The sequence below is a fragment of the Physcomitrium patens genome, chromosome 5, assembly GCF_059467195.1.
Source record: "Physcomitrium patens ecotype Gransden chromosome 5, ASM5946719v1, whole genome shotgun sequence".
Taxonomy (NCBI): Eukaryota; Viridiplantae; Streptophyta; class Bryopsida; order Funariales; family Funariaceae; genus Physcomitrium; species Physcomitrium patens.
In genome coordinates this window covers 12,841,818-12,867,451 of record NC_143414.1, presented here as the reverse complement: position 1 = coordinate 12,867,451, position 25,634 = coordinate 12,841,818, and the positions used below count along the sequence as shown (strand labels likewise).

Sequence of the window (25,634 nt, the reverse complement as noted above, 5' to 3'; positions counted from 1 at the left end):
GGGCTTTTAGGGCTGGTGATAGAGTTGCTTTCTTCTGATTCAATTGGTCTCATGGCAGGATTTATATATATATATATATATATATATATAATATTATAATCAATATGCTGATGTGCCCATTTTGGGAGAGACACCAAGATTCATGTCATTCATCCCCCCACAGCATCCAGTGCTTGCTGGGCTTTGTGAAACCACCACCACCACCATCATGTATGTACATGTCCTTGTCTCTTTCATTCGCTGCATATGGATGAAAAATAATACGTCCCGTGGATGAGAAATACTGTAGCAGACTGCTAACTTCCTAAGCGTTAAGTGGAAGGGAGGCCAATAATTCAAAACCCCATTTGCTCCATGTACAATCAGCAAAAGGGAGATGAGATTTGATCAGGGGGATTATTTACATTGGTGGTTAAAGCAGGGCAGTTACAAAACACTCGCCGAACTTCATCCACAGAAACCCTAACTTATTTGGGTTGATTTGTACATTGAACCTCCCTTTGTTCTAATGCCCATATTCTCACAGAGCTTTGGTTCAAAATGGAAGATGCTGCTTTCACACCCAAGCCCTAAAACCATGCCCTACGCCCCTTGTGTAATGCCTTGCATGAGCAATGTTCGCAAACGCTGAGATTCCAATACAGATCGCAACAGGGTGTCAGAATCAGGCCCCCCTTCTATATAGTGATCCAATTAGTGTTTGAGGTCATGCTGATGCATAAAGACAAGAATGTGGTCATTTTGAAATAGATGATTTTGTATGGGTTCAGAGCACGAATCGGGGTTTTGTAGAATTTATAAACAAGCAATTCAAAGGGGAAATATGACACTGAGGCAACCCTTAGTATATAACCCAAAACCCATTTTTAAATCTTTAGCCCTAAACTTGACATTGCACTGGTTTTGAATGCACATTGTAAGACAATTTGAATATTTCGGTTTTTGTTCCAATCTATCGGTGTTTTGGAATAAGGTTGCTGATCTCATCATTTTTCGACTCAGAGTGCGACCAATGGGGCTTTGAAAGGGATGTGTTTGGGTCTTAGGAGAGCACGAAAATTTTATACGGAATGGGCCCCGAAGATCCCTGTGCGGCGTCACCACGAACAGTTTTTTCCGAGGGGTTGGAATGGATTGTGAAATGCGGTAATGGTCGCCCCGCCGAATCTAATGGAATTCGGAAAACTATGCGTGGGTTGAGAATTATCGGGGGGCATACAGCAACAGTAAACAATCGACTGGTGAACCGCCCGAAGAGCGCGGGAAGCAGAGTGAGAGCAAGGCCGGGGAAGGAGAAGCAGAAGCGGAATTTTGGCATCTCGGGAATAACATTATGCGATTCCTCTCTCACGCTAAACTTAGTCCCTCACATTGGAACTAAACGGAAGTAACCCAATTGTTGAATCCTCTAATTATGGCGCACGGATATTGGACTAAATCCCAAATAGAGCTTGGCGCTTGATGGCCATATTTATCAAAAGTTGCCGCCGCAGTATTATAAGCAAGTCTGTTGTGTCGGGTGTACTAGGAACCTAGTGCAGGAGGCAATGACATTGTTTCTCCGACCGAAAATGGCGAGGACGTGATGAACTGTAGTGAGGGAAGAATTTAGTTTAAAGTTTTACTAAATTAAGCAAAATATTGAAAAATCTATAGGAGTGAGAAAATTTAAACCCTGCAACTCGGAGGCCAGGCTATTAACAAGCGAGGGAATATGAGGTATTGGACAAAGTGGGAGCCCGCGACGTGAGAAACAATTGAGAGCATCTGGGTTTACTGAATTTAACAGCGATGTTCAGATGTGGGGAAAACATTGTAATAAAAGTATTGCTAAAAACGCGTTAAAAATCTCCATACAATCTTCGGTATCGAATGAAAATGGGGGAATTTCATGCTTCTATGCTTTCACAGGGAGTTAGTGAGCAGTTTCATTCTCAGGTACTTGTTGCCCACTGCATTTTATGCCATGAATCCCTGGCATTCCCTTGACACCCATACCTTGGTGTCGAGAAATAAGAGCCCTAAGCCAGATTCATGATCAAGCTACCGACCCAAGCATGCTCTGGTCTTCCGGGGAGTAGTCTTATTTTTATTATCTTTATTATTTATATTATAACAGAAATACTTTTAACAAGTAATGAATCATTTTTTTGTTTTTTTTTTTTGTTTTTTGTTTTTGTTTTTTTGTTTTTTACTTCATTTGTGCTTCTTATGGCGTGAGTCCAGCGTTTCCGGATCCTGATGTAGGTTAGAGTGAGCCTTTGATCTTCAGTATTCAAGGATAGACTGTTTAAACCCCATGCACCGAGAGCACGATACTGGTGTGGAATAATTAAACAAAGCTGCATTCGAGTTCGATTAGGTGTTTGAGTTTTTTCACTCAGGCATTTGCTTCAATACGAACAGAAACGTCAGTCAATGGCGACCAAATGTCAATGTGACCAATGTTGTAGCTTCTCTTTACTCCCTGCAGGGGTATCTGTCACTGGAATCACTGTAGAGTTACTGTACTCCACAGGGGAGGGTTTTGAACTTTGGAGAAATTCTTTTAGAGGTGATTGGTGTATTTTGGGGAGACGTCTCTAAATATATTAGCAATTTAAGCTGTAGACTGCAAGAACCAGTGCTCAAAAACGTAATTGTTTTAAATAAGGCGGAGCTTGTGCGGAGAAGTTTTGCTGCATGCAGGAATGTAAATCAGGGCTGCCCCTCCACATGTCACGATCGAGCCCCAATTGTTTGTCCAGGACTCATCCATTTCGGTGGAGTCAAGAGTCAGTCAGGTGAACTGTAAACGTCCAATTCTTTCCAGACGCAGAATCTCGGTGTGATTCTCACAACTGTCTCACTGCTCATGGATCTACAACGCGACGTCTAATTTGTTCGCAAAAAAATTCATTCACTAAAACCGAGTCTGTGCATTGCTTACGAAAAAGACCTCATGATCGAGTTCAAAATTAGACATGGAAACTGATTCTGCTGATTGGAAGGGGCAGTCATCTAATTGAGATTGTTAATGTTGAGTAATTGAGCCACATTACCAGGGTGAGTTCCCTGCAACACCCCCCCCCCCCAACTCATGAACTAAGTCGGTGTACATTACCGTCAAGGACCACGGCGGGGCTCCAATGAATTAGCATCGTGTACGATTTGTCATGCTCTTTCTCAACCTCCTCCACAGATTGGTGGGTTTCAGAGGGGGGGGGGATTAAAAAATTGTTTTGTATGTGTTTGTGCAGCCAGGACATTCTCGTTTGAGTTGTGTACCTCCTCACTCATGAATAAGTTGTGGAGGTAACCAACGTCTCCGTATGCGGTGACTTAGACAATGACCCAGATCGATTATTCTCGTGGAGAATTAGTCTAACTGAAAAAGTGCACTTCGTCTCTGAAACACTCAACCTTGTCGCTGTCAATCAGACGACTAACAGGATATCCCCAGGTCATGCAGTTGGTGTCAACCTCCATGTCCAGCCATCGGAACGGACAACTCCCGCTTCCTTTAGCTGCTTCTAACTCGAAAAATGCACCGTTAATAAAAACAAAAAATCAAGCTTCCAAACCAGGCGATCAGCGTCATTGCCACGTTAGTGAACATTGCCACTGAGTTCGAACTTGTGGATTTCTTTTGACGGCTTCTAATCTGTAGTTTCCACATTTCAGTGATCTAAAAGCCCGTGAATCCAAGCTCTGTGAGGTGAAGTTCCACTTGAATGGCAAGCAAATGAATTTCATTAGCTGCAACGATCTGTTTCAAATATCTTCCTCGCGTGAGACTAACTTTTTGCATAATGCATTGCAATGCAAATCCAATTTCGCACGGCAATAAAAATAACTTTGAACCCACTGCACGATGATTTGATCGTGGTACTGAAAGATTCACGAGAAGAGCCTCAAAACTGTACTGATACTGGATGATCGACGTGATGGCCTTCTATCACTCGATTTTACAGAACCGCTGAGATCTGCTTCACATGCAACCCTCTGCAAACTCATAAGAGAAAGTGGAGGTCTAAGATTCAGTCTCCATCGCCCACGGAAGATTTTGCTGCGAGGGGTAGATTCAGCTGCGCCAGTATCAGGCAGTGGTGAAGAATGAACATCTAACATGGAATGCGTCACCAGTGGACTTTTAATTAAACTCGTCGAGTCTTTGGGTACAGACCTTCTAATGAGGCTTGTAGATGCCGAGGCAGAGGAAGGGTCAAAAGGCAGAGATGCGAGAGCAGGGATGTGTGGAACATTTGTGGGGTTAGGATATGAAGTCAGTGTCATAGAATCAGGGTTTTATTGCAACATATGTGGGAGGAGGGTTTGCAGGTGCAGAAGTGGGAGATGCGCATGACAACCCACACGTGGGTTGGTCGGAGGATATGCGTGCATAATCTGTATATAGGAACGACAACTCAGAGCGAGTGTTTTCTCCATCGGAAGCCGAACTCGACCTGCCAGACTGTAGCTGCTTCTATTTGATTCAGCGGCGGTCGGTTGCTCTTCCAAGTTCCCCTTTTCCTTCATTTCAAGTAGCTTCTCGAACATCTTCTTACACGCTTAAACCTTCAAACTCGAGCTCAGTCCTGATACGAAGAGTGTTTTTTAATGCGCCAGTCTATGTTTGACAATATTTTCAAAGCATTACCGCTACAGTGTGTCGTCATGCTCACCTCATGTAATTCCAAAAAGATATGTTTGCAGCAATGCCAACTCCATGAGAACCTCAACCACCGTCATGAACACACACCCTTGAAGAGGTGAACCCGCTGTCCTCCTCGACCCAATCCTGTCGCATCATTGTTCACCTCGTCTTTTCTCAATAAACGACTCAAGCTTTCTGCACTCCCTGCAATATTCAAGTGCCTGACCTTCACCTTGGTTGTCGCCTTCCCCCACATTCTCCAACACAAAACACTTGATGTCATCCCCTGCAGCACACTTGGCTTCAGTGAAACGAAAAACATGGGAGTCTTCATGAGGTCCGCATTGACTCTTCAATTATCACAATCAGCTTCAAAATGTGCAGAAAAAAGCATCACTCTTCCTGTTCTTCTTCTTCTACAGCAACTACTGCTTCGTCCCCTTTTTCTTCTTCAAGAGGGAGAGTGATGATGTCCCATTTAAGGCACCTTCAAGCTGGGCCTGCATCACTCGCATCATGGTGATGGTGAATCATATTCGGTCACTGCGTTTGCACAACGCTTCAGCCTCAATCACTCCCTGCACATGTGTGATGTGGCCATCTTCAGTGATGCTAACCCTAATCCTTGTTGGGTTCTAAGGTCCTACAATCTCCATCGTTGTTTTCACTTGCCTTCGTCAAGTGGAGGCGAGTTGTGTCAACAGGGCCTTCGATTGATTGTAGTGTTCTTCAAGCTACATAATTTTGGTTTTTTTTAAAAGTCTGAAGACTTATTTGTAGTGTTGTTGCATTTTTATTCTTTGAAATTTACGTCACAATCTTTCTAGCAAATGCATACATTCAAACATGTGATAAAAGCATCAAACTCAAGAAACAACTTGTGAGCTATTCATGGTAAAATTTAAATGCAGTCAAATTGGTTATAATATTAAATTATGAATAATATAAGAACATAGTGTAAAAAATTCAATATTTTACAATTTTTTTTATACAAAATATTTGTAATGATTTTTTAGTACCAATTTTGAAGAATACATGGACCAATTCAAAATTTTGAACTATATAAACTATTAAAAAATATTACATTATTTTAGTATCATGATAGTTTTCAAGAAGTTTTCAAGAAGATCAATACATTAGATTAAGAATTTTACAATTGATTTTTTATAGCAAGATTTTTTTATTCTAAAAAATAAGGATATAGATCCATCAATCTTTATAATTTTTATAAAACTGATTAGGTTTTGTAATTTATAAGATTAAGTCAATCCTAAGCTTTCTTTCTCTATCTCTCTCTCTCTCTCTTTCTTTATATATATATATATATAGGAGAATGTTAAATAGCCCAATGCTTTTACTAAATAGACTCGCCCTTGATAAAGAATATGGTAATCATGTTGAATGTGGTTTGTTTTTATTAGTTGCAAATCCAATAATAGATAAATGAATCTAGAAATTATTATATGTTTTTATGATGTTTAGGATGTGTGGGTTGATTTAGTAAAAAACTTGGGTCTACTTAACATTCCTTAATATATATATATATATATATATATATGTGTGTGTGTGTGTGTGTATGTAAATGTGTGTGTGATTATTCAACTAACTTTGAATTATATTTACAATTTTTGAATTGTATCTTTTCTAATTTAATTTAATTATTAATGTGTTAAGATTTTATTCGTATTAATATTTTTATATAGAGGATTATAATCAAATAATTTATATTCTTTTGATAAATCACAAATAAGTGTGTTTTTTTAAATATTTGACACTTCTAAAGGTTTTATTATGTTAAATTGCTAAGATTTTTATTTATTTTATTATCTACAAAAATTAACCTTAAAAATTCTAATATCAAAGAATTAAATATAAATCTCTATTTGCTTTATTCTATTTAGACTTTATTAATTTTAGATGTTGTTTTAAATTCTTTGGTTGTTTATTTTTTTTAAATTATATAGTTTTTTAAAAGATATACACATCACTTAGTTATGATAAACAAAATCAATATATCTATAGTTTTTAAAAGTTTTTTTTACATTTATTTTTCATTTAATTAAAACTTAATTGGTGTTTGATTTAAAGTTATTTAAAAATAATTAGTGTAATAAATTTATTTTTTAATAATTTTTTTTTAGTATTTAAAAATATTAAATTTAAATAGTCTTTTTAGTTACTATATAATCAATATTAATTTATTTTTGAACTAATTATTTATATAATATTTTTTCCAAAGTCTTACTTTAAAAAAACAAAAAAATTAAGTTTTACTTATCTATTATGTACATGGTAAATATAATCTTATATCAACAGAAAATATAAATAAAAACATACCAATACTTATTTTATTAATATATCTCTTTATATTTTTTAGCCTTTAGCTTAAAATTATTTTATAAATTTAATATATTATTTAAGTATTATATTGTATTATAGTTATTTATTTTTATGACTATAAATTTTTTAAATTAAATAAATTAACTAAACTATATTTAATATAGAATTTTAAGAAACAAAAATCTAATTTTTATTTAAATTTGATAAATATATTTTTTAGTTTATTTAATAAGTACCATTATACCTTAGAAATTAAAGAGTACTTCTTTTGATATCATATTGAAGTAAAGTTATCTTAGGATTTATAGGTATAGTAATTTTTGTAGTTAAATTAAAAAAATCAAAGTATAAATGTTAAAAGAAATAAAGTAGTTGATATGTATAACATATTTTTTAAAATTTATATCACTATCAATAAGAAAAATACAAATAAAAAGTGCTTCATTGATAAGATTGTCTTGTCTTCTTATAACATATCTTTTGCAATACATAATCTTAGATTTTAAATTTTATATTTAAAAAGCAAAAAGATATTTATTTAGATAATTTTTTATAATAAGATTTAATTTAAATTTTCTTATAACTTAGTATTGGCTTAACATATAAATTTAATTAATATTTTTTAAAAATTAAGCATATTTAATTATTTTTATTAAAATATTATTTTATTAAGTAAAAATAAATAAATAATATATATATACTTGCTTTTAATTTATAAATTTACTTCGTATTTATTTATAAATAAAATTTTAATAAAAAATATAATAAAAAATAAGATTTATAATATCTTACAAAATAATTATGTCTAAACTAAAATTTTGTATTTGTGTATAAAGTAAAATTTTGGTTTTGGTTTTGATTTTGGGTTTTATTTATTTATTTATTTTACTTTTTTATTTTTATTTTTATTTTTTAACACAAAAAAAAAGTGTATCCAAAGTATTAATAGAATGAAATAGAAAATACAATACTCTACTTAACTTCATATTTCCAAAGGCAAAGCTAAGAGTATAAAGAAAATAGAACAACTATTAGAGCAAGCTTATTTTCACTATTGGGTATTTTCACACTATACTAAGATATTCTAAAATTTCATTTAATTACTTTTTTATTTCTAAAATCAAGTATGTATTTAGCTATTAATAAGTTATCTTATTTCTTGACTAAAAAGGATTTATATTGCAGATATATATATATAATTTTTTTTGAAAAATTTCCAATAAATTTATTCATATTCAATAATATCTTTTGAAAATAGGCTTCTAATATAGAATGTATTCCATACTTCATTTTTAAAGATAAATTTGTTTCTTTGAATCCAAGTAGTCTAAAAACAAAAATCCTTTAATAAAGATCAAATCTTACAAAAATATTTGAATCTAAAGAGAAGATTTTTAGAAAAAATAGCTTGTTGCTAAGTAAAGGATTTTTAAGAATCCTAATTCTAAGAATTGAATATTAATTTGCATGAAGGAGAGGTGGCCTAATCCAAAATGTAATAAGCTTTGTGACAATTCCAAAATCAATTGAGCATAAATTTAGACATTTGGAGTAGGTAATAGCACAATAAATATCACTACTAGGACTGATTTTTCTCCTCTTAGTATTAATTGCAATACCTTTGTGCCATATAGGCCAAATAAACATAGCCTCTATGTACAAATTGGAATTGGACCAAGTATCTTTCTAATTAAATAAAAAGTCTTAATCAAAGAAAGTATTCTATTTGTATGCTATTAAATCAATAGTAGAGCTATTCCTTTATAGTAACTTTTTACTAAGTTTGGAAGAGTATATCATGAATCTTTTTCTAATAACCTTGGAATATGATAGAAAATCAAATATTAATTTTGTTAACTAGGCCATAGAAAAAATCAACACCAATTTTGTTTTTGGAAACAACTCTAATAATTTAAAAAAATACTTGTCACTTAATTTTAGTTGCCTTTTAAGTCTTATTCAAGCAAAAGTTTTATTTTTATTTTTATCAAAGTAGAAAATTCTTAATTGAATGCCTACTTGGATTTATTTTATTTTAATAGAATAAGGGAAGACAAACCATTTGTTTTCTTTCACACTACTGCACTCTATAAAGAATTAGAATATTACTTAAGGAAAATGATTTGATCCCAATTTATATAATTTAATCCAACTGTTGGATTTTAAAAGGACATTATAATTATAAAGTATGTATTTCTATGAAGTTAAAAAAACAAACATAGCCATAAAATAGTAGAATGTGGTATATAGATATTGCTTCTTCTGTAGTAAGAGGAATCATTGGCCCTTCAAAGACATTTTTGATACAATAAAGATTTTTTAAATAAAAAATTTCAACTTAATGGAATTATACATGCACATTAATTAAAAAAATTTGGAGATCTTACCATAAGAAATAATTTTACATGTTATGAAAAGAAGAAGAAAGGTTGAATCAAACAAAACTACTTGTATTTTATTCAATTGGAAAAATAAAAATATTTAATTAATTCAAAAAAGTAAGAAGATTGATCCAAAGAAAATTATGCAATTAAAAAATCTATAATATTTTAAATTTATTCTACATTTAAGATTCATTACAATATTTTTTATTTGAATTCAATAACTAAACCAGATTTAGTCACCAAGTCCTATAAATAATAGGTTTATTATCTATCATTCTAAATCTAAATTAATGTTAAATATTTGCTTGACTTGGTTGAAGTACCACTAATATTCATTTGCACAAGAATGCTTTGGTGGCTTCTTTTGGATTTATAATGCTATTTTTTTTTTTTTTTTTTTTTTTTTTTTTTTTTTTTTTTTTTTTTTCCTCTCAATCTTTACAAAAAACAAACTTTGTTACTTTAACTAAATTTTAAAAAAATTAATAATTTTAAAATTTTAAAATTAATATTTTAAATTTTTTTTATAGATCCAACTTATATGACTAAAAACATTATAACAAAGAAAATAGAATATTATTCATAATAATGACTTAACATGCTATGTTGATTTGGTTAAATATTAATAGTTTATTTTTTCATATCATTAATAAAAATAAATAAATCAAAATTATGCATATTTAAAAAAATACCAAAAAAAATTCCAATTTTTTTACTAATATCTATATTACATGCCTATATCCATTTAAACTAATTAATATATGCTAGTTTGTTATATTTTTAAATTTCCAAAAGGAAACACATTTAGACCAATAAATTTTAAAAATTTAAAACAAAGTTGAATTGCTTGATAATATTTACTAATTAAATTAAATCTTTAAGCATAATAATAGAGTAACATATATATTGGCTAATGACTTATTGATTAAAATTTTAAGGATATAAATATCTTTTAGATGATATTATTTTATTATATTTTAAATTATATATATATATATATATATATATTTTAATTAAATTAAAGAAAGAAGGTGCCAAAGGTTATATGGTAGATATTCATATTTATTCCAATAATTACCTAAATAATATTAAAAATTAGGAGTAAATTAAAAGTAGATGAATTTGAAAATATTTTGTAGATAAGCTTCTTAGAAGCTTCATAGATGCAACTTTGACTTTATATGTGTTTATAACTGATTGGTAGGTTAGAAACTTGGTCAATAAATTAGCCACATATTACACATGTTAGTAGTTTGTATTACATGCTAACTATGTGGTATACATATAAAAAAAACTTGCCATATAAGTTAAGTCATATGTCTTACAAATTGGACACGTATTTGAAGTCCTATAAAATGTCGCAATGTAGCTCTTAGTTAGATAGTATACATGGAGACAAAAATGAAGCCTTCTTTACTCTTGTCAATGCCTTTCTAGTCCTTATTCTTATATTAAATTTTTCTAGTTGTATCTTTGACAATAACCAATTTAATTTTAATACTATATTAATTTTGAGTGAATATCTATTTTTTTTGAGTGATATAAGAATGTATTAAGTTCTTATCTGTTTCAGATTCATATCCTTCTAGTTTGATAAAAATGCTAAATCATTATTCTTATTTTGTTGTTAGAAATGAATAGATTACTCTACTTTTATTGTTGTATTTTAAAGGTTTTACACTATCCATTACATGTTAATACTTATATTGTATATTATATAATAATTAGACTCAAATTATATTAGAATTTTGATTATTCTAGATTTCTTTTAGATGCTCTCAAGATACTAAAAATATGCCAATTGAATGCCTTCCAAGATGCCTTCTAAAAATTAGAATTTTCTACTAGAATTCCTATTCATTACTAGGATTAATCTACTAATTCTATTTTTTATTCATTTAGCATCTTCTACAATTTTTTTCAACTAACTATTGTAAATTGATATTACTCTTGTATTCTTTTGTTTTAAAATAATTAGTGAGTGAATTTAGTGATTCACATATCATACATATTTTTGATAGAGAAAAGACTTCAAGAGGTATTCTAAGCTAGCATCAAGATTATTTAGATATTTTTGAGAGGACGAATATTACGATTCTTCCAAAACATTATTCTTATGACTATTCTATTGATCATTAAGAAGGATTTCTGTAGATGTGTGTAGATTATTGAGAATTCAACAAGATCACAATTAAGAATAACTATCCTTTACCTTTGATTTTATAAGTTCTTGATCAATTCAATTGAGCAAAAATCTATTCAAAAATAATTTTATAAAGAATATACTTCTAAGTTTGAATTCAAGAATAGCCTATTCTATTTCAATGGACTATTATATATTTTAAAAGGTAAAATATAATTATAAGTTCTTCAAGATCATCATGACTTGTAATTAGACATTTTGGATACAATAAGATTTTGGAGTTAATATCTAGAGATTTTTGGTGGCTTCAAATGTAGAGGGTAGTTAAAAACTTTGTACATGTGATGTTTGTTCAATATCAAAAAATCCTCATCATCAATTATATATACTTCTTTAGCCATTATTTATTTCAAAACAATCATGGTCTTTTATTTCTATGAATTGTATCACAAATCTTCTAGTCTTAAGTTCTTATGATTCTATAATTATAATAATAGATCAATTCACTAAGATAGCATATTTTATATTATATATAAATCTATCATAGTTAAAAAAAATTAAGTTTTTTATTAAAAAAATCTATTACTATTGTAGATTATATAAGAATATAATATTAGATAGGAAGATTCAATTTGAATCAAGATTTTAAAGAATTATTTTTAAGATTTTAAAGATGATTATTAAGCTATCAATCTTGTTGCTTTTCAATTATATTTATTAGAGTCTACAAAGATCTATCCTATATTTGTCATGTCTCTTCTTAAACCATATAAGATAGTGACTATCTCAAGAAGAAGATAAATACCACGTCCTTTTGAAGTAGACAGTAATCTAGAATATAAGGCGGTGTCATATTGTAATATGACTATATGATAAAAATATAATAAAAAATCAATTTTTAATTAATATTTAATCATCTTGATTAAATAATAATTCAAGATATTTAAACATGGTTTTTATAAAAGCCTCTTAGTTTATTTTCTTATCTTAATAGCTAATAGCTTAAAGGTTGATTAGTAATTTTACCTTCTAAGCTGTACAAACTCCTTTATTACCTTAAAAAGACCATAAATTGATAAAAATAAGATAAAAAAAAGTAAATAATTAGTATGGTTGATACTGAGATTAATTTGAAGGTAGAATTGGGCTAAAAGATCCATAGGATATGTTAGATTAATACTCGAAGGTTGACCATTTGTAAGATAGGGTTAAAATCAAACCTCCAGCTACTAAAATAGCTACTTAGGACAAAGTATAGAAGCATTTAAAAATTGGTAATTGTGACTAAAAAGCTAGCTTCAAATTTATTCTAAAAACATAAGGTTTTTTTTTATAAGATTTAGAATGACTTTAGAATTGTTATTCAAAATCAGGATTTATATTGGTGACTTTAGATTTATGAAATACAATTAGGACTAGCACTCTTAGCTAGTTTATTCAATTGGTGTTACATCTATAATTCAAAATTTGATAATGCTTAGTTGATTAAATATGCTAAATATGCATAAAGTTTTATATTAATCTAATGATGTAATTGAAAGATATTTGATTTTTGATGCAAGAAGGTATCAAAAATTGGAAATTTGGAATTGAATATGGTTTCTATGATATTTGAAACAAGATGAAATTTGGCATAGTATTAGAAGACTTGAAGATCAAGCTATATACCAATTTTGAGCTGAAGTTAATAGTTCAAAAAGAAAAAAATTACTATTGAAATATCTTCATCAATTTTTGAATTGGTGGCTAAGTGACATCAATGCAAATTTTTGGATATTTTTTCACAAACATTAAGTTGGATTGAGCTGAATCTTTTTGAATATATAAAAGTTTTATAAAAGAATTTATAAGATTTTTTTTTGCATTAAATAGACGATCAAATTAGGAATTATAACTTACTCAATCTCATTGATTAGGATTAGGAATTGCAAAGAAAAATCAAAATTACCCAATTATAAAAGTAATAAGATAATAGAAATTTGTATATGGTTGAGATTACTACAAAGAAAAATTTTGAGCACTTTATATTAATTTTAAGTACTTTTAAATTAAAATTAAAATTGCATTCTTCTTATATGAGTGAAACCTATTAGAATTTCTTGGATACTTATAAAATACAACTTCACTTTCTATAGCCAGGTGCCCGATGCATTTCCAAAGAAGACAACATATAATAAAATAGTGAATATATATAAATAAAGATTTGAAGCTATTATTAGGATTTTGAAGATATTTCAAGATTTATAATCAATTTGAAATTGAAATTTAATTTTATAGTTGTTTAAAGTATATCAATACTATATGTAAAATTTGAGTCTATTTGAACAATTTGATTATGAAATATGAACTATTGAAGTTTGGAAAAAAAATTCTTTAAAGATATATAAGATTTTAGAATATTTTTATTTTATTTTGGATATTCTTTGATACTTAAGGCTTATATATAGATGTAATTGCCCTTATAAGGATAGTTATATATATAAATTTGGTACTTTCTTATCTTAAAATTTGATCAAGCAATTAATGACAATTAGAAGGCCAACACTTTTTTGAGGCAAACTCTCTACACCTTGACAATGTATTGATAGCTTGTAGTACAATCTATTTATATGATGCATATATAAAAACTTGCCTTATAAGTTAAAACATATATCTCGCAAATTGAACAATTGTCAAAGGTCTTATAGAATGTTGCTATATAGCTCCTAATTAGATAATATATATGGAGACAAGAATAAAGCCTTCTTTACTCTTATCAATGTCTTTCTAGTCCTTAATCTTATTTCAAGACTTTCTAGTCTTCTTGTCTTTTATAATAGCCATTTTAGTTTTAATATTATATTTATTTTTAGTGAGTATCTATTTGTTCAAAGTATAACAAGAGTGTATTAAAAATTTTATTTGTTTGAAATGCATGTCTTTGATATGTTAGCTTTGTTATATTTTTCTTTCTGATAAAAATTATTTTATAAAAGTTGAATTAATAAAAATTATTGTACTTATATCTTAGAGACTAATTTAAATCATATAATTTTTTTTTTTATTAAAGCTAAGTTATTTATATAAATTTTACATGATTTTGTCAAAAAATTTAAATTTTTTTAATTTTTAAAAGAAAAAAGATTTATTTTTAATTTTTGGCTCAATTTATGGTCTCTTGAAAAATAAATTTATTATCTATCATAAATCTCAGAAAAAATAATACAATTTGGTGAAGATAAATAATATCCTTGAGATTTATATAGAGCCATCTTTGGATGATTTTAGTATAAATTTTGTACAAGAAGTTTGATAAAATGATGAACCTTCAATTGAAAAATTTTATTTTATTAATATTTTTGTGCAAAAGAAAAATATGGCCTTTGATAGTACTATGTGATAATAAGAATTCTATTAAAATATGGTTAATTATAAAATATAGTTATTATCAATAATATGCCAAAAGATTTTAAAAATTGTAATATTTACTTTCTTTTAAATATATATTTTACCTTTGATTATATCATTTATTATTTCTTATCATATATATATATATATATATATTTATTTATATATAATTATTTAAATAAGAAGTATTAGATAGATAGTAAATATATGTTAATTTATTAATATCTTATAGAAAAGCTTCTTAGAAGCTATATAGATGTGGATTTGATTTTATATGTGTTTGTAGTTGAATGGTAGATTGGAAATATAGCCAACAAGTTAGCTATGTATTACTCATATTGGCAACTTCTAATACAAATTAGCTATGTAGTATACATGTGAGAAACTTGTCTTGGAAGTTAAACACATATTAGAGGTCGTATAAATTGTCTCCATGTAGCTTTTAGTTAGATAGTATATAGAAATAAGAGTGAAGTTTTTGTATGAATGCCTTACTTGACTTTAGTTTTGTTTTAAGAAATCTTTAGTTTTTTTTTATCTTTAAAAGTAACCATTATAGTATAAAATTATACCATCTTTGAATAATTGTCTATTCTTTTCTAGTAACATAAGAGTATATTGATGCTTTGTTTTTTTGTGATTCATGTCCTTAACTGTTTGACAAGAGCCTTAGATCATTATTTTTGTTTTGATTTAAAAGTGAATGGATTATCTCACTTCTTTTGTTGTATTTTGAAGGTTGTAGACTATCCATCTTTAAACTAGTATTTTCTATTTTATAACATTGATTTGTTTTCCTTAAAAAAAATCCACTATCTTTTTTTGTGGAGATTTTTATTTGATATTAGAAATTATGGATTATTCTCTTTTAATTTGATTTATATATTTATTAAAATTATGTATTAAAAAATAAAAAGAAAAATTATAGAAGTTACACGTAGTAGAAGCAAAAATAGATTTGCATCTATTACAAATCATTATAAATTTGTTTAAATTCTTAGGGTAAAAATCTCATGTATTATTTGTGCCAACCATAGAAATATTATTTTTGGGGCTATTAAAGAAGTCAACAATGAAATTTATTGATTATGTAAAAAAATTATGTTATTGAAAGAAGCAAGTAAATCAACATCATAATTAATTTTAAGAAGTCATGCTACTACAACTATGAAGGTTACAAGGATCAATATACTAAAGAAGTTTGATGGAACAAGATCAAAACCTTAAAAGTTTCTACAATAAGTCAAGCTCTATCTAAGATTGCATCTTTTCTAATATCCTAATAAATTTACTTAAGTTGGATTCACATGTGTACTTTTATCTAGAAGTGTTCTGTCTTAATTTTCATCTTTGATAAAAGAGAATTTATAATTAATTTATAATTTAAATTCATTATTAAAATTATTTATAGCCACATTTAGAAAAATTAGTAGAAAAAAGATAGTAGAGACCAAATTCCTATCTTTATGAAAAATATTAAATTCAACTACCATGTATATTGTTAAATTCTAAAACTTTGCACGTGATATAGATTAAAATAAAAAATACCTTATTAATCATTTTATATATAATTTAAGATATATTATCAAATATTTAATATTAAAAATATCAAAAGAAAATTCATTAGAATAATTTATTAATTAATCCATTACATGCAACAATTGACTTTTTAAAAGGCACTAAAAATAAATATTTTATTAAAAAAAATTAAGTCAAATCATAACAACACTTTCTAAATTTTTAAAAACATTCATTAAGACCAAAACCTATACAAATTAATATAGTATATTTCAAATCTCTTATTTAGCAAGAAAAGAGTTAACATTTTCATGAAGATTTGTGTCTATATTATAGAGAATCTAAGTATACCACCCAATGTTGTTCAAGTAATCAATGCAATCAAAAAATGAAGAACATAATTGCAAAAGATGATAATATGTCAAAAAATCATTTCTTTCTAATTACACAAGAAACCATGCAGTTGGAATTTCGTACAATACCTAAGAAATATCATATTTTATTCTTATCTTATTTTATAATAGATATTTTATTAAGACCAAAAAATTATAATTTCTTTGCCTTGTTAGATTCAAAAGCTTCAACTTATTTTATAGATAAAGACTTTGTCAAAAAACTAAAAATACCTTTAATCAAAATAACTAAGTCCGTATATATAGAAATCATAGATGGTTGTTGTTGTTGTTGTTGTTGTTGTTGTTGTTTTTTTTTTTTTTTTTTTTTTAAATATTTTAGAGATTTTATCTATAAAACTATTTCTTTAGATGTAATAATTAATGGATATATTATTTTAATAATATTTAATATAATTAAATCTTTTTTCAATTTAATTATTTTAGATTTATCATGACTATAAGAATATAATCTTTTGATAAATTAGATTTCTTGTAACTTTGATTTTTTTATTAAGATCATTCAAATTTCTACTATCCAAGTAGAAAGTCAAAAGTCCGAATTCCTATTGGTAGATGCAAGAGTCTTCATGTATGCTACAAAAAAGGATTACATTTTGTTATTTATGCCACATCCATTTTTAATATTGAAAAGTCTTTAAGTGACATTTCTAATTAATATCAAGATTGATAAGATGTTTTTTTTAAAAAAAATGCAAATAGTTTTTTAGAACATTATTTTTTTTTATTATTCAATTGATCTTCAAGAATGAATTCAACCACTATTTTGACAAATCTATAACTTGTCACAAAATAAATTGACTGCACTCAAGGAATATATAAACAAAAATTTGGCTAAAAACTTCATAAAACATTCAAAATCTTATATTGGAGCTCTTATCTTGTCTCTGAAGAAAAAAGACGGATTACTACAAATGTGTGTGGATTATATTTCTATTCCAAATAAAGATAAGATTAAGATTGGAGCTGAAGGAAAACACATGACTAGAATATTATTGATTTTTGGCATTAAAACATCTTGTAGATGGATTGGATTTAAAGTTTGTTCTAAATCTATAAAAAAGCTAAATTTTAGGATCTTTCAAGAAGATTTCTTTAGATTCTTATTATTAATTTGAGTATCTTTATTTCCAATTATAAAATTGGATAGAATCATATGTATTTTTTTAGTATTTTCTATTATTTAGAAGCCCTAATGAACTTATTTAAGTGAGATTTATAAACATATTTCTATTCCAAAGTATTTTTTTTTAATTTTAATTTTTTATAAAAAAATATTCATAGCTTAAATATCATTTAAATTTATTTTTGGAAATATTCATGGCCATATGTAAAATAAAAAATTAAGAAAGAAAAAAAGAGACAAAACTTCAATCTTTGCAACAAGAATCATATTTAATTAATATATATGTTTTAGAATTTTAATAACTTGCTTATGACATAGATTAAAGCAATAAAATTTTTATCAATCAATTTTAATATGTCTTAAAAGATAACATCAAAGATTTATAATTGATAGTATTGATAATAGATTTATTAGAAAAAAAATTATCAAGTAATTACATAAAATATTCAATTATCTAAAAGATGTAATAATAAAAGATTAGATTGAAGAAGAAAAAATCAAGTAATGACGATAAATTTTAAGTCTTAAAAAATCTATTTATTAAGATTCAAAACCTATAATAATTAATAAAATATAATATAAATATTTAACACTAATATATATATATATATATATATATATACATATACATACATACATAATTGTAAAAACTTGTGTTTATTTTGTAAAAGAAAATCTTAAAGTAGAAGATTGTTGCATCAAATCAAATGGATTCAAAGCACAAATTACAAAATCTAAGACAAAAAAGTCAAAAAACAAAGATATCAAAGTGTATTAGGAGCTTTTCTATCAAACAATTCTAGACCACAACCATCAAATATAGGTCTCTTACTACTACCAAATCCTGTATCTTTTTATAAACTTCCAATAATTGTTAAAATTCCATGTTGTGAATTTTCAGCTCAAGCTCTTTTAGAAACCAAAATCTTTACATATTTTATGGATAAAAAATTTATATTACAACAAAAAAATAATATTATTAAAGGATAATTGGCTAGTTCTTGTAGAAATTATTGGTGGATAATCTTTTGCATCTAAAAATATCATAAAAAGGTCTTATTTTTTGAAAGTGACATCAAAAAATTGAATATCTAATATTATCTTTAATATTATTTTATGTCCTTCAAATCTATTAGTACTTAGCCTTCTTTGATTAAGTTATATAATTTTGATATTAATTAGAAATTAGTAAACTATATTAACTATTATATATATTAGAGTTGAGACATTTATACAAGTTGTAAAATAAGGATAATAATTTGTCATTTTTGCATCACAAAGTATCTATTCAAATAATGGTTGTAGCAGAATATTGAAATAGCATATTAGATATTAAGATGTTATTGAAAAAAATACTAATTTATTGCTAAAATCTTAATCATATGATTGTATAAATGATCTTAAAGAAAAAACTCAATTATCATTTGGAAAATTTATAATTTGTTGCACAATAAACTTTTTGATTTAAAATAAAATATTAATAAAAATCTTGTAAAAAATCTTTATTAAATATTTAAATATTTTGTAGATATGTCAAATCTCTGATAAAGAAAAAGATAGATCTTTGTGTATACATGTAATTTATTTTAGTCTTAATAAATTGATTACTAAGAATTATAATATATATATTTTTTAATATCAAAACTTCTAAATTAACATACTAAATTATACTAAATTATACTAAATTATATATGTATATATATATATATATATATATATATATATATATATATTTCATGTCAATATAGGTATCAAATTTTTGACAAACTAGTTAGAATATATCTTTGTTAAAATATCAAAAATACATATTAAAATTCTTTATAATAAAAAGAATTTAGTTAGTGGAATTTTAGTTTTGGACCTTGTAGCCCTCTTTTCTTTTTATACACTCTTTTTCTTGTTTGTTTTGTTTTGTTTTGTTTTTTTGTTTTTTTGTTTTTTGTTTTTAAGAATCTTTTCTTTTTTCTAAGATATCTTGTACATGTTCTTATATCTACTTCTAGTGTTTCTTAACTTACTCCAATATTTGTGACTAATTTCTTAATTAATTATGACAAATATATGCACAAATAGATACATCACAATTAAATCAATAGAACTATTTGACATCCAACTAAACATCCAAGAATAGTTGAAGCAAACATAATGACTTGATATAAGTACACTTTGGTAAAGTTATCCTTAAATGGGGCTTTTATAACAATTTTTATCAATCCATAATATAATCTAAGTTTTAATTGATTTGTTATCATGTTGTAACATAACTATTAGGTGAAAGATTAAAAAAAAAAAAGAAAAAAAATCTATATTATAAAAGAGTTTAATTAAAGACTTAATAAAAAAAAAAACAAAAAAAAAACAAAAAAAACTCATTTAAATATCATAAAGAAATTATAGAAGGAAGTTAAAAAATTATATATATATATATATATATATATATATATATAATATTTTTTCTTAAAATAGATTTTATTTAATTTTAGGACTATAAATAAATAAAAAATAGATTAACAAAAATAATACATAGACATTTTTAGGTAGAAGTAAAGAATAGCTCTCAAAAATATTATCTAAAAAAACTATAGATTAATACCTAAGAAAGATAATTTATAAATCAATGTTGGAATTACATCCTAGGATACAAAATCAAATGCCTATAACAAATAAAAGGTTCTTTTGTTGGTTATAAAAGGAGTTAGAGAGTACAATTGATAAAGTTTTTTTGAGCATTAACTTTGGATAAATTTTGTGATGACTTTTAAAAGCTCTACAAAGTTAGTATTTTATTATAAGAGATTTTTTCTTTGGGAAATAAAATAAGGTTTGAACTTTTATATTTTTTAAAAGTTTTGTGGTAGATTGAAGGATGGATATATGTAAGTTTTTGAATTTTGTTGTACTGGATATAAATTTTAGATTTTTCTTTTGTTAGACAATCAAATTAAAGGTTATTGAAATTCTATTGGATTAGAATCTCAAAAATCAGAGTTTGAAGATAAGTGAGAGTTTCTTGGATTTTTAGAAATTTATTTATTGGATTGAAGTGAAATATTATAAATTGATATATGATTGAATTTCCAACATTTGAGCAAAATTCAAAATCAAATAAATGGTACAAAAAAGAAATATTAGCAATAAAATTTCAACATTGAGGTCAAAAAAAGACCCATCAATATTTAAGAAATTATGAGCATTTTCACTTAATTTGTAAGTATGATTTTCTTCAAATTTCTTAAACTTACTATTAACTAGGATATTAATAGATATACAAATAAATATCAAAATAAATAATTAAATTAATAGTAATTATAATTCTAATTTGATTTAAGATTAGTTAGGATTTAATATGGATTTAATAGAATTCAATTATGATTTATTTAGAATTTGATCATGATTTTTTTAGGATTTGAATTGGATTTACTTGAGATTTGTTTAAGATTTAGTTTTGGTTTGGTTGGTATATAATTAGAATTTGGTTAGGATATCTTTGGGATTAGTTAAGATTTATTAAGATATGGTTAGGATTTTCTTAGGATTTGATTAGAATTAATAGGATCCAATTAGGTTTCTTTAGGATTTTATCAAGGTTTATAAGGATTCTTAATTAGCTACAAATACAACTTTTCCTTCTACAATCAAGTGCCCTATGCATTCTCAAACAAGACCATATATATTACAATTAAGTAGCAAGCAAGCAACAAAATAAACAAAACCTAAATCAATTTAAATCATGTGAGATTAAAGAATAAACTCATATTGTAAAAAGGCTGGTGCATTGGCTATAGAGTAGTAGCACCGTGCAGTTCTTGAGTTCAATCTTGTTGCATGAATTGTTACCTAAGTTCACTTTTGAGTCCTCATGTTAATACTTAGTCAATTCTCCCTTGCCCTTCCCCTCAACCTTTGCCCCTACTCGTCTTTGCTTCCCTTCACCCAATTTTTGTTAGTGAACAAGGATAGACATAACATTATTCCTTAAAATTGCCTGACATCCATTCATAGATGAAGAAAAAAACAGTACCATGGAATGCTTCTCGGAGAAATTCGGCCCCAGCTGACACCAGCGAGGGGGATGTTCTGCCCTGTCCGGGTTAAGGGTGGGGATCTTATCCAACTCAGGGGGATGGTAAACCCGTGGAAAAGCGTATGTACGTTGGTGCCGCGGCGTTGTGTTCCGCCACCAGTGTTTTTTGAGCCGCCACTGGCGATGGCGGGCCGCAGTGTTCAAACCTTGAGTGGACGATAACCCCTTACATCTCCTCATGATCGTCGCACCATGAACAGGATGAAGCCTCCCCATTTCGATGGGATTGAAACGACGCGAGGCTGGTTTTAGCGAGCCGGATTTTTGGTGATTTTGCAAGAGGGAGTTGGTATGTTGTGCGAGGGAGCCCGGCAAGATTGCATTGGCTTGAGGCTCTCAGGGTTTATGGCGATGGCGACCTTTGCTGGCGTGTCTATGTCGGTAGGAGCATCCGGGAGGTCGATTGTTCGAGAGGATTGGGGCGACAGGGTGGTGCTCTCTGTTTTTAATCAGAGATTGCGTGGGGGAGGTAAACATGCGATTTCATCGTCTTCTATGAATGGGTGTGGCCTTAGTGCATCTCGCCGGACTGCGATGGATGCTTGTAGCCGGAGTTCCGGAAACAAGAGTGCATCAGCGCATTTGTATGCGAGGGATCGGGTTATTGATTTTGGGAAGAATAAGGGGAGCATGCTGGGCACCCTTTCCTCTCGGTAAGCTGATTCTCTGTTCCCCGGCTTTGAATTTGCTGTGTGTTTTCTTTTGGGAAGGTTTATGTAGGTTTGAGTTGGCGAACTCGATTTAGGGGTTGTTTAATTTGACAGATACATTTTTTCTTGATCAGAAGTTATCAACACATGGATACCAGGGACTCTGATCTTCCTTTAATATTTTTAGGCTTATTTCTGAAGTATCTGTTCACTGTAAAATACATCTGAATAGTCTTTACTTAATTGAATAATTGGTCAGTCATCGTTATAACGCGATACAACGTTTAAGATTGAATACTTACTGTAAATGCCACCTTTCTATATTCTTGTTCGGTGCAGTATACATTTTGAAATTGACTTCCACTTGTAAGACTTGAGTTAGTAATAGAGATGGTGTTTTTTCACCTTACTCTAATTGAGTAAGTTATTCATTGTGTGAAGGTGAGGTTGGCCCTGTGGTGTAACAGTTACCTTCGATGGATGACGAAAAATCTGAGGGGCACGATATACTCTGAATGGGCTGATTATGCTCAGGAAGTTTTGGACGACCCCCTTTACTTGGACAGAATAGAGTGGGAGAAAGTGGAGAAACTTCTAGTACATTCACATGACCTAGCTAAGCTTTCCAACAACAAAGATGCTCTCGCCCCAGCGCGCATATATGGATGGGACTTAGACAACGAGGCAGCTTGGAGTAAAGTTGATTTTGCATTGCTTGGAACCACCAAGGGGGGTAAGATTCCTAGGGTGCCGATTGAGAAGAAGCCTAAGCCGAAGGTTGTGACTAAAAGCCCAGGGCTGCCCAGAAAGAAGTCTGCCACGTCAAGGTTATCGAAGGTAAGTAACCGCACGAATTTATGAACCTCTTTTATTTCTGTAAATACTAAGGGCTCTAATTTATTGGTCAATGTATATTATATGCCAAACCAAGTCAATATAGATTCTGTCAAGCTTTATCCTGAAAGTCAAATGCATTTAAACATTTCGCATTGCCTTGCAATTTTTTGAAGTAGACGTTTTTGTCGGTGTTTTAGGTGAATAATAAATGGGCATCTACTCCTGTCGTGGAGGGGACCCCAGTCGGAGGCAGCGGAGGGAGCTTGCGGGATGAGCTTGATCGACGACGGCAAGCCAGAAGAGAAAGGTTGTCCGCACAACGAGAAGCTCTCCTCTCAAACAGTAGTGACATGAAGGAGCAGGATACCAAGTTTCCCGGTCGAGGAGGAATACTCAGTAAATTGCAGGAGAAGAAACCGCAGCAATAACTGAATTTGCTTAAGATGGGGTACTATTATAGAATCGCTCACTGAGCTCAATTTTTTGCTGTCTTCAACGTCAGGCATCTGATCTTATTTCCAATGACAGATCTCCATGATCCCATTTAACCGTGGGCTTTTGTAATCAACAGGAAGGCTCAATCTCAAGGTCCCTTAATACCTCTCCAACCTTTTTTTTCCTATCTCATTCTTTGTCATCACTCAAAACGCATATTGTTCTGAGGACTCTCTATGTCTTGATCGGGATGCTGGAATGGGCTGGTTTGACTTACTGGTATCAGGTTGAGTTTATAGGAAAAATTTCTCCGATAAATTATGCAACTTAACCATGAGTCTCCTTCATGCTTAAATTGCTGTCTGTAGTGTCTCCACATGTTTTGCAACATCTGTTACGATTTGTTCTTGAAGCATAATCGAATTTCATGACAAGGTCATTAGGGTCCTCAAACTAAGCACACGTATTATCTTTATATCTTCAAGTACTCATAAGTCACTTAAATTGGCAGATTTCTAATGCAGCAAATTTGATTAGGCACAGAAGTGCAATGAGTTCAAGGATTGGACAATACCTGAATAGCATGGACAATACTTCCAAGCTTTGGTCACAAGGCTTGTAGGTTAAGGAAAGTTTGGGCAACCACCCTCACCACTATTGTCACTGAGGGCTTGTTGAAATACTAGATTGGCCCATGGGCTTGCAGAACCTTGCTGACTAGCCTCAGCAGGCAAGGCTCATGCAAGCAGCCTCATGTGGGCAGCTTGGTTCTTTTTTCCTATGAGTTTGATGTCTCCAATCTTTGTGCTCTATTTTGTTATTTTTTGCGTTGTCATTCTCCCTCTCAATCTCCTCATTTAAATATTGTGACACACTGAACTTTTTGTGTGCCTCTATGTCCCTGATGTTTCTACAAGCCTTTTGCATTGTTTCATTTGCTTGATTTTACATGCATTTATTCCTACTTTGTAAAAACTTTTATTTGTTCTAAATAAAACTTAATCATATTTTGTAAGAAAGAATTTATTTCTAATTCAACTGGAGGATGAGATTAAAGATGTATAATTTTTTTCGAAATGGACCTATTGTATACTAATCTAATGCAATGACACAACAACCAAAGAGTTCAAAGGCTACCATTCAAGCAAATTTGCTTTATGTAGAAAAGATAGTGGCTAACTTTATAAATAATTTTTGTAAAAATAGACATTTGTTGTAAGTATCCTTATTTAACCAATTTTATTGATTACTATATATATTCACAATAGCTTTGGATACATTTTCTAGATTTCTAAAGAATATGTTTGTAAAAAACCTTAACAAAAAAAAATATATAATTTATATTATAGTTGCTTCACATAATGATAAATGATATTTTAAAAAGTTATGTTCACTTTGCTCACCTGCACAACTAAGAATATGTTATTTTTTTAATCACATCCTTGCCTTGGGTTGATCATTAAATTGATTTCAATTCTTTCTTACTCTCTAATGTAGCATACATAAACAAAATTACCATGCTCAAGAAATACCTGCTTTTAAAATCAAAAAACACTCTTAAAAAATTTACATATCTTTTTCATTGATAAAATATTTAAAACTAGGTTCTTATATGCATCACTTAATCAAATTTTTTAATAATTATACTTTATGTTTTTTTATTTTTTAAAAATTAGTTTTT

The 25,634-nt window shown here is 28.7% G+C and overlaps 2 protein-coding genes and 1 long non-coding RNA gene across 4 annotated transcripts; 2 read left to right on the top strand and 1 right to left on the bottom strand.

Moving 5' to 3' along the window:
* The first annotated feature begins 414 nt into the window (after positions 1-414).
* Positions 415-1,852, top strand: LOC141045436 (uncharacterized). The gene is made up of 2 exons (XM_073534356.2): positions 415-844; positions 1,003-1,852. Exon 2 carries the CDS (start codon positions 1,071-1,073, stop codon positions 1,389-1,391), a length of 321 nt encoding a protein of 106 aa, XP_073390457.1. The 5' UTR covers positions 415-844; positions 1,003-1,070; the 3' UTR covers positions 1,392-1,852.
* Positions 1,853-4,274: 2,422 nt separating this feature from the next.
* LOC141045439 (uncharacterized) lies at positions 4,275-5,707 on the bottom strand. The gene is made up of 2 exons (XR_012217587.2): positions 4,665-5,707; positions 4,275-4,577 (listed from the first exon to the last, which is right to left on the bottom strand). It is a non-coding gene; the product is annotated as an uncharacterized LOC141045439 (long non-coding RNA).
* Positions 5,708-22,076: 16,369 nt separating this feature from the next.
* On the top strand, positions 22,077-24,140 carry LOC112282097 (uncharacterized). 2 transcript variants are annotated; one of them, XM_024519313.3, is made up of 4 exons: positions 22,077-22,684; positions 23,149-23,518; positions 23,716-23,966; positions 24,090-24,140. In XM_024519313.3, the coding sequence occupies exons 1-3, from the start codon at positions 22,323-22,325 to the stop codon at positions 23,944-23,946; spliced, it is 963 nt and encodes a 320-aa protein (XP_024375081.1). In that variant the 5' UTR covers positions 22,077-22,322; the 3' UTR covers positions 23,947-23,966; positions 24,090-24,140. The 2 variants fall into 2 exon arrangements, with proteins under 2 accessions (XP_024375081.1, XP_024375080.1); XM_024519312.3 differs by having other exon boundaries at positions 23,716-24,140.
* The last annotated feature ends 1,494 nt before the right edge of the window (positions 24,141-25,634 follow it).

Bases quoted from the DNA above. Each gene is read 5' to 3' on its own strand.
- LOC141045436 (XM_073534356.2), top strand. From the start codon at position 1,071: ATGGGCCCCGAAGATCCCTGTGCGGCGTCACCACGAACAGTTTTTTCC.
- LOC112282097 (XM_024519313.3), top strand. From the start codon at position 22,323: ATGTTGTGCGAGGGAGCCCGGCAAGATTGCATTGGCTTGAGGCTCTCA. The intron at 22,685-23,148 runs GTAAGCTGATTC...GTGGTGTAACAG, and splicing joins CTGGGCACCCTTTCCTCTCG to TTACCTTCGATGGATGACGA. The intron at 23,519-23,715 runs GTAAGTAACCGC...TCGGTGTTTTAG, and splicing joins CCACGTCAAGGTTATCGAAG to GTGAATAATAAATGGGCATC.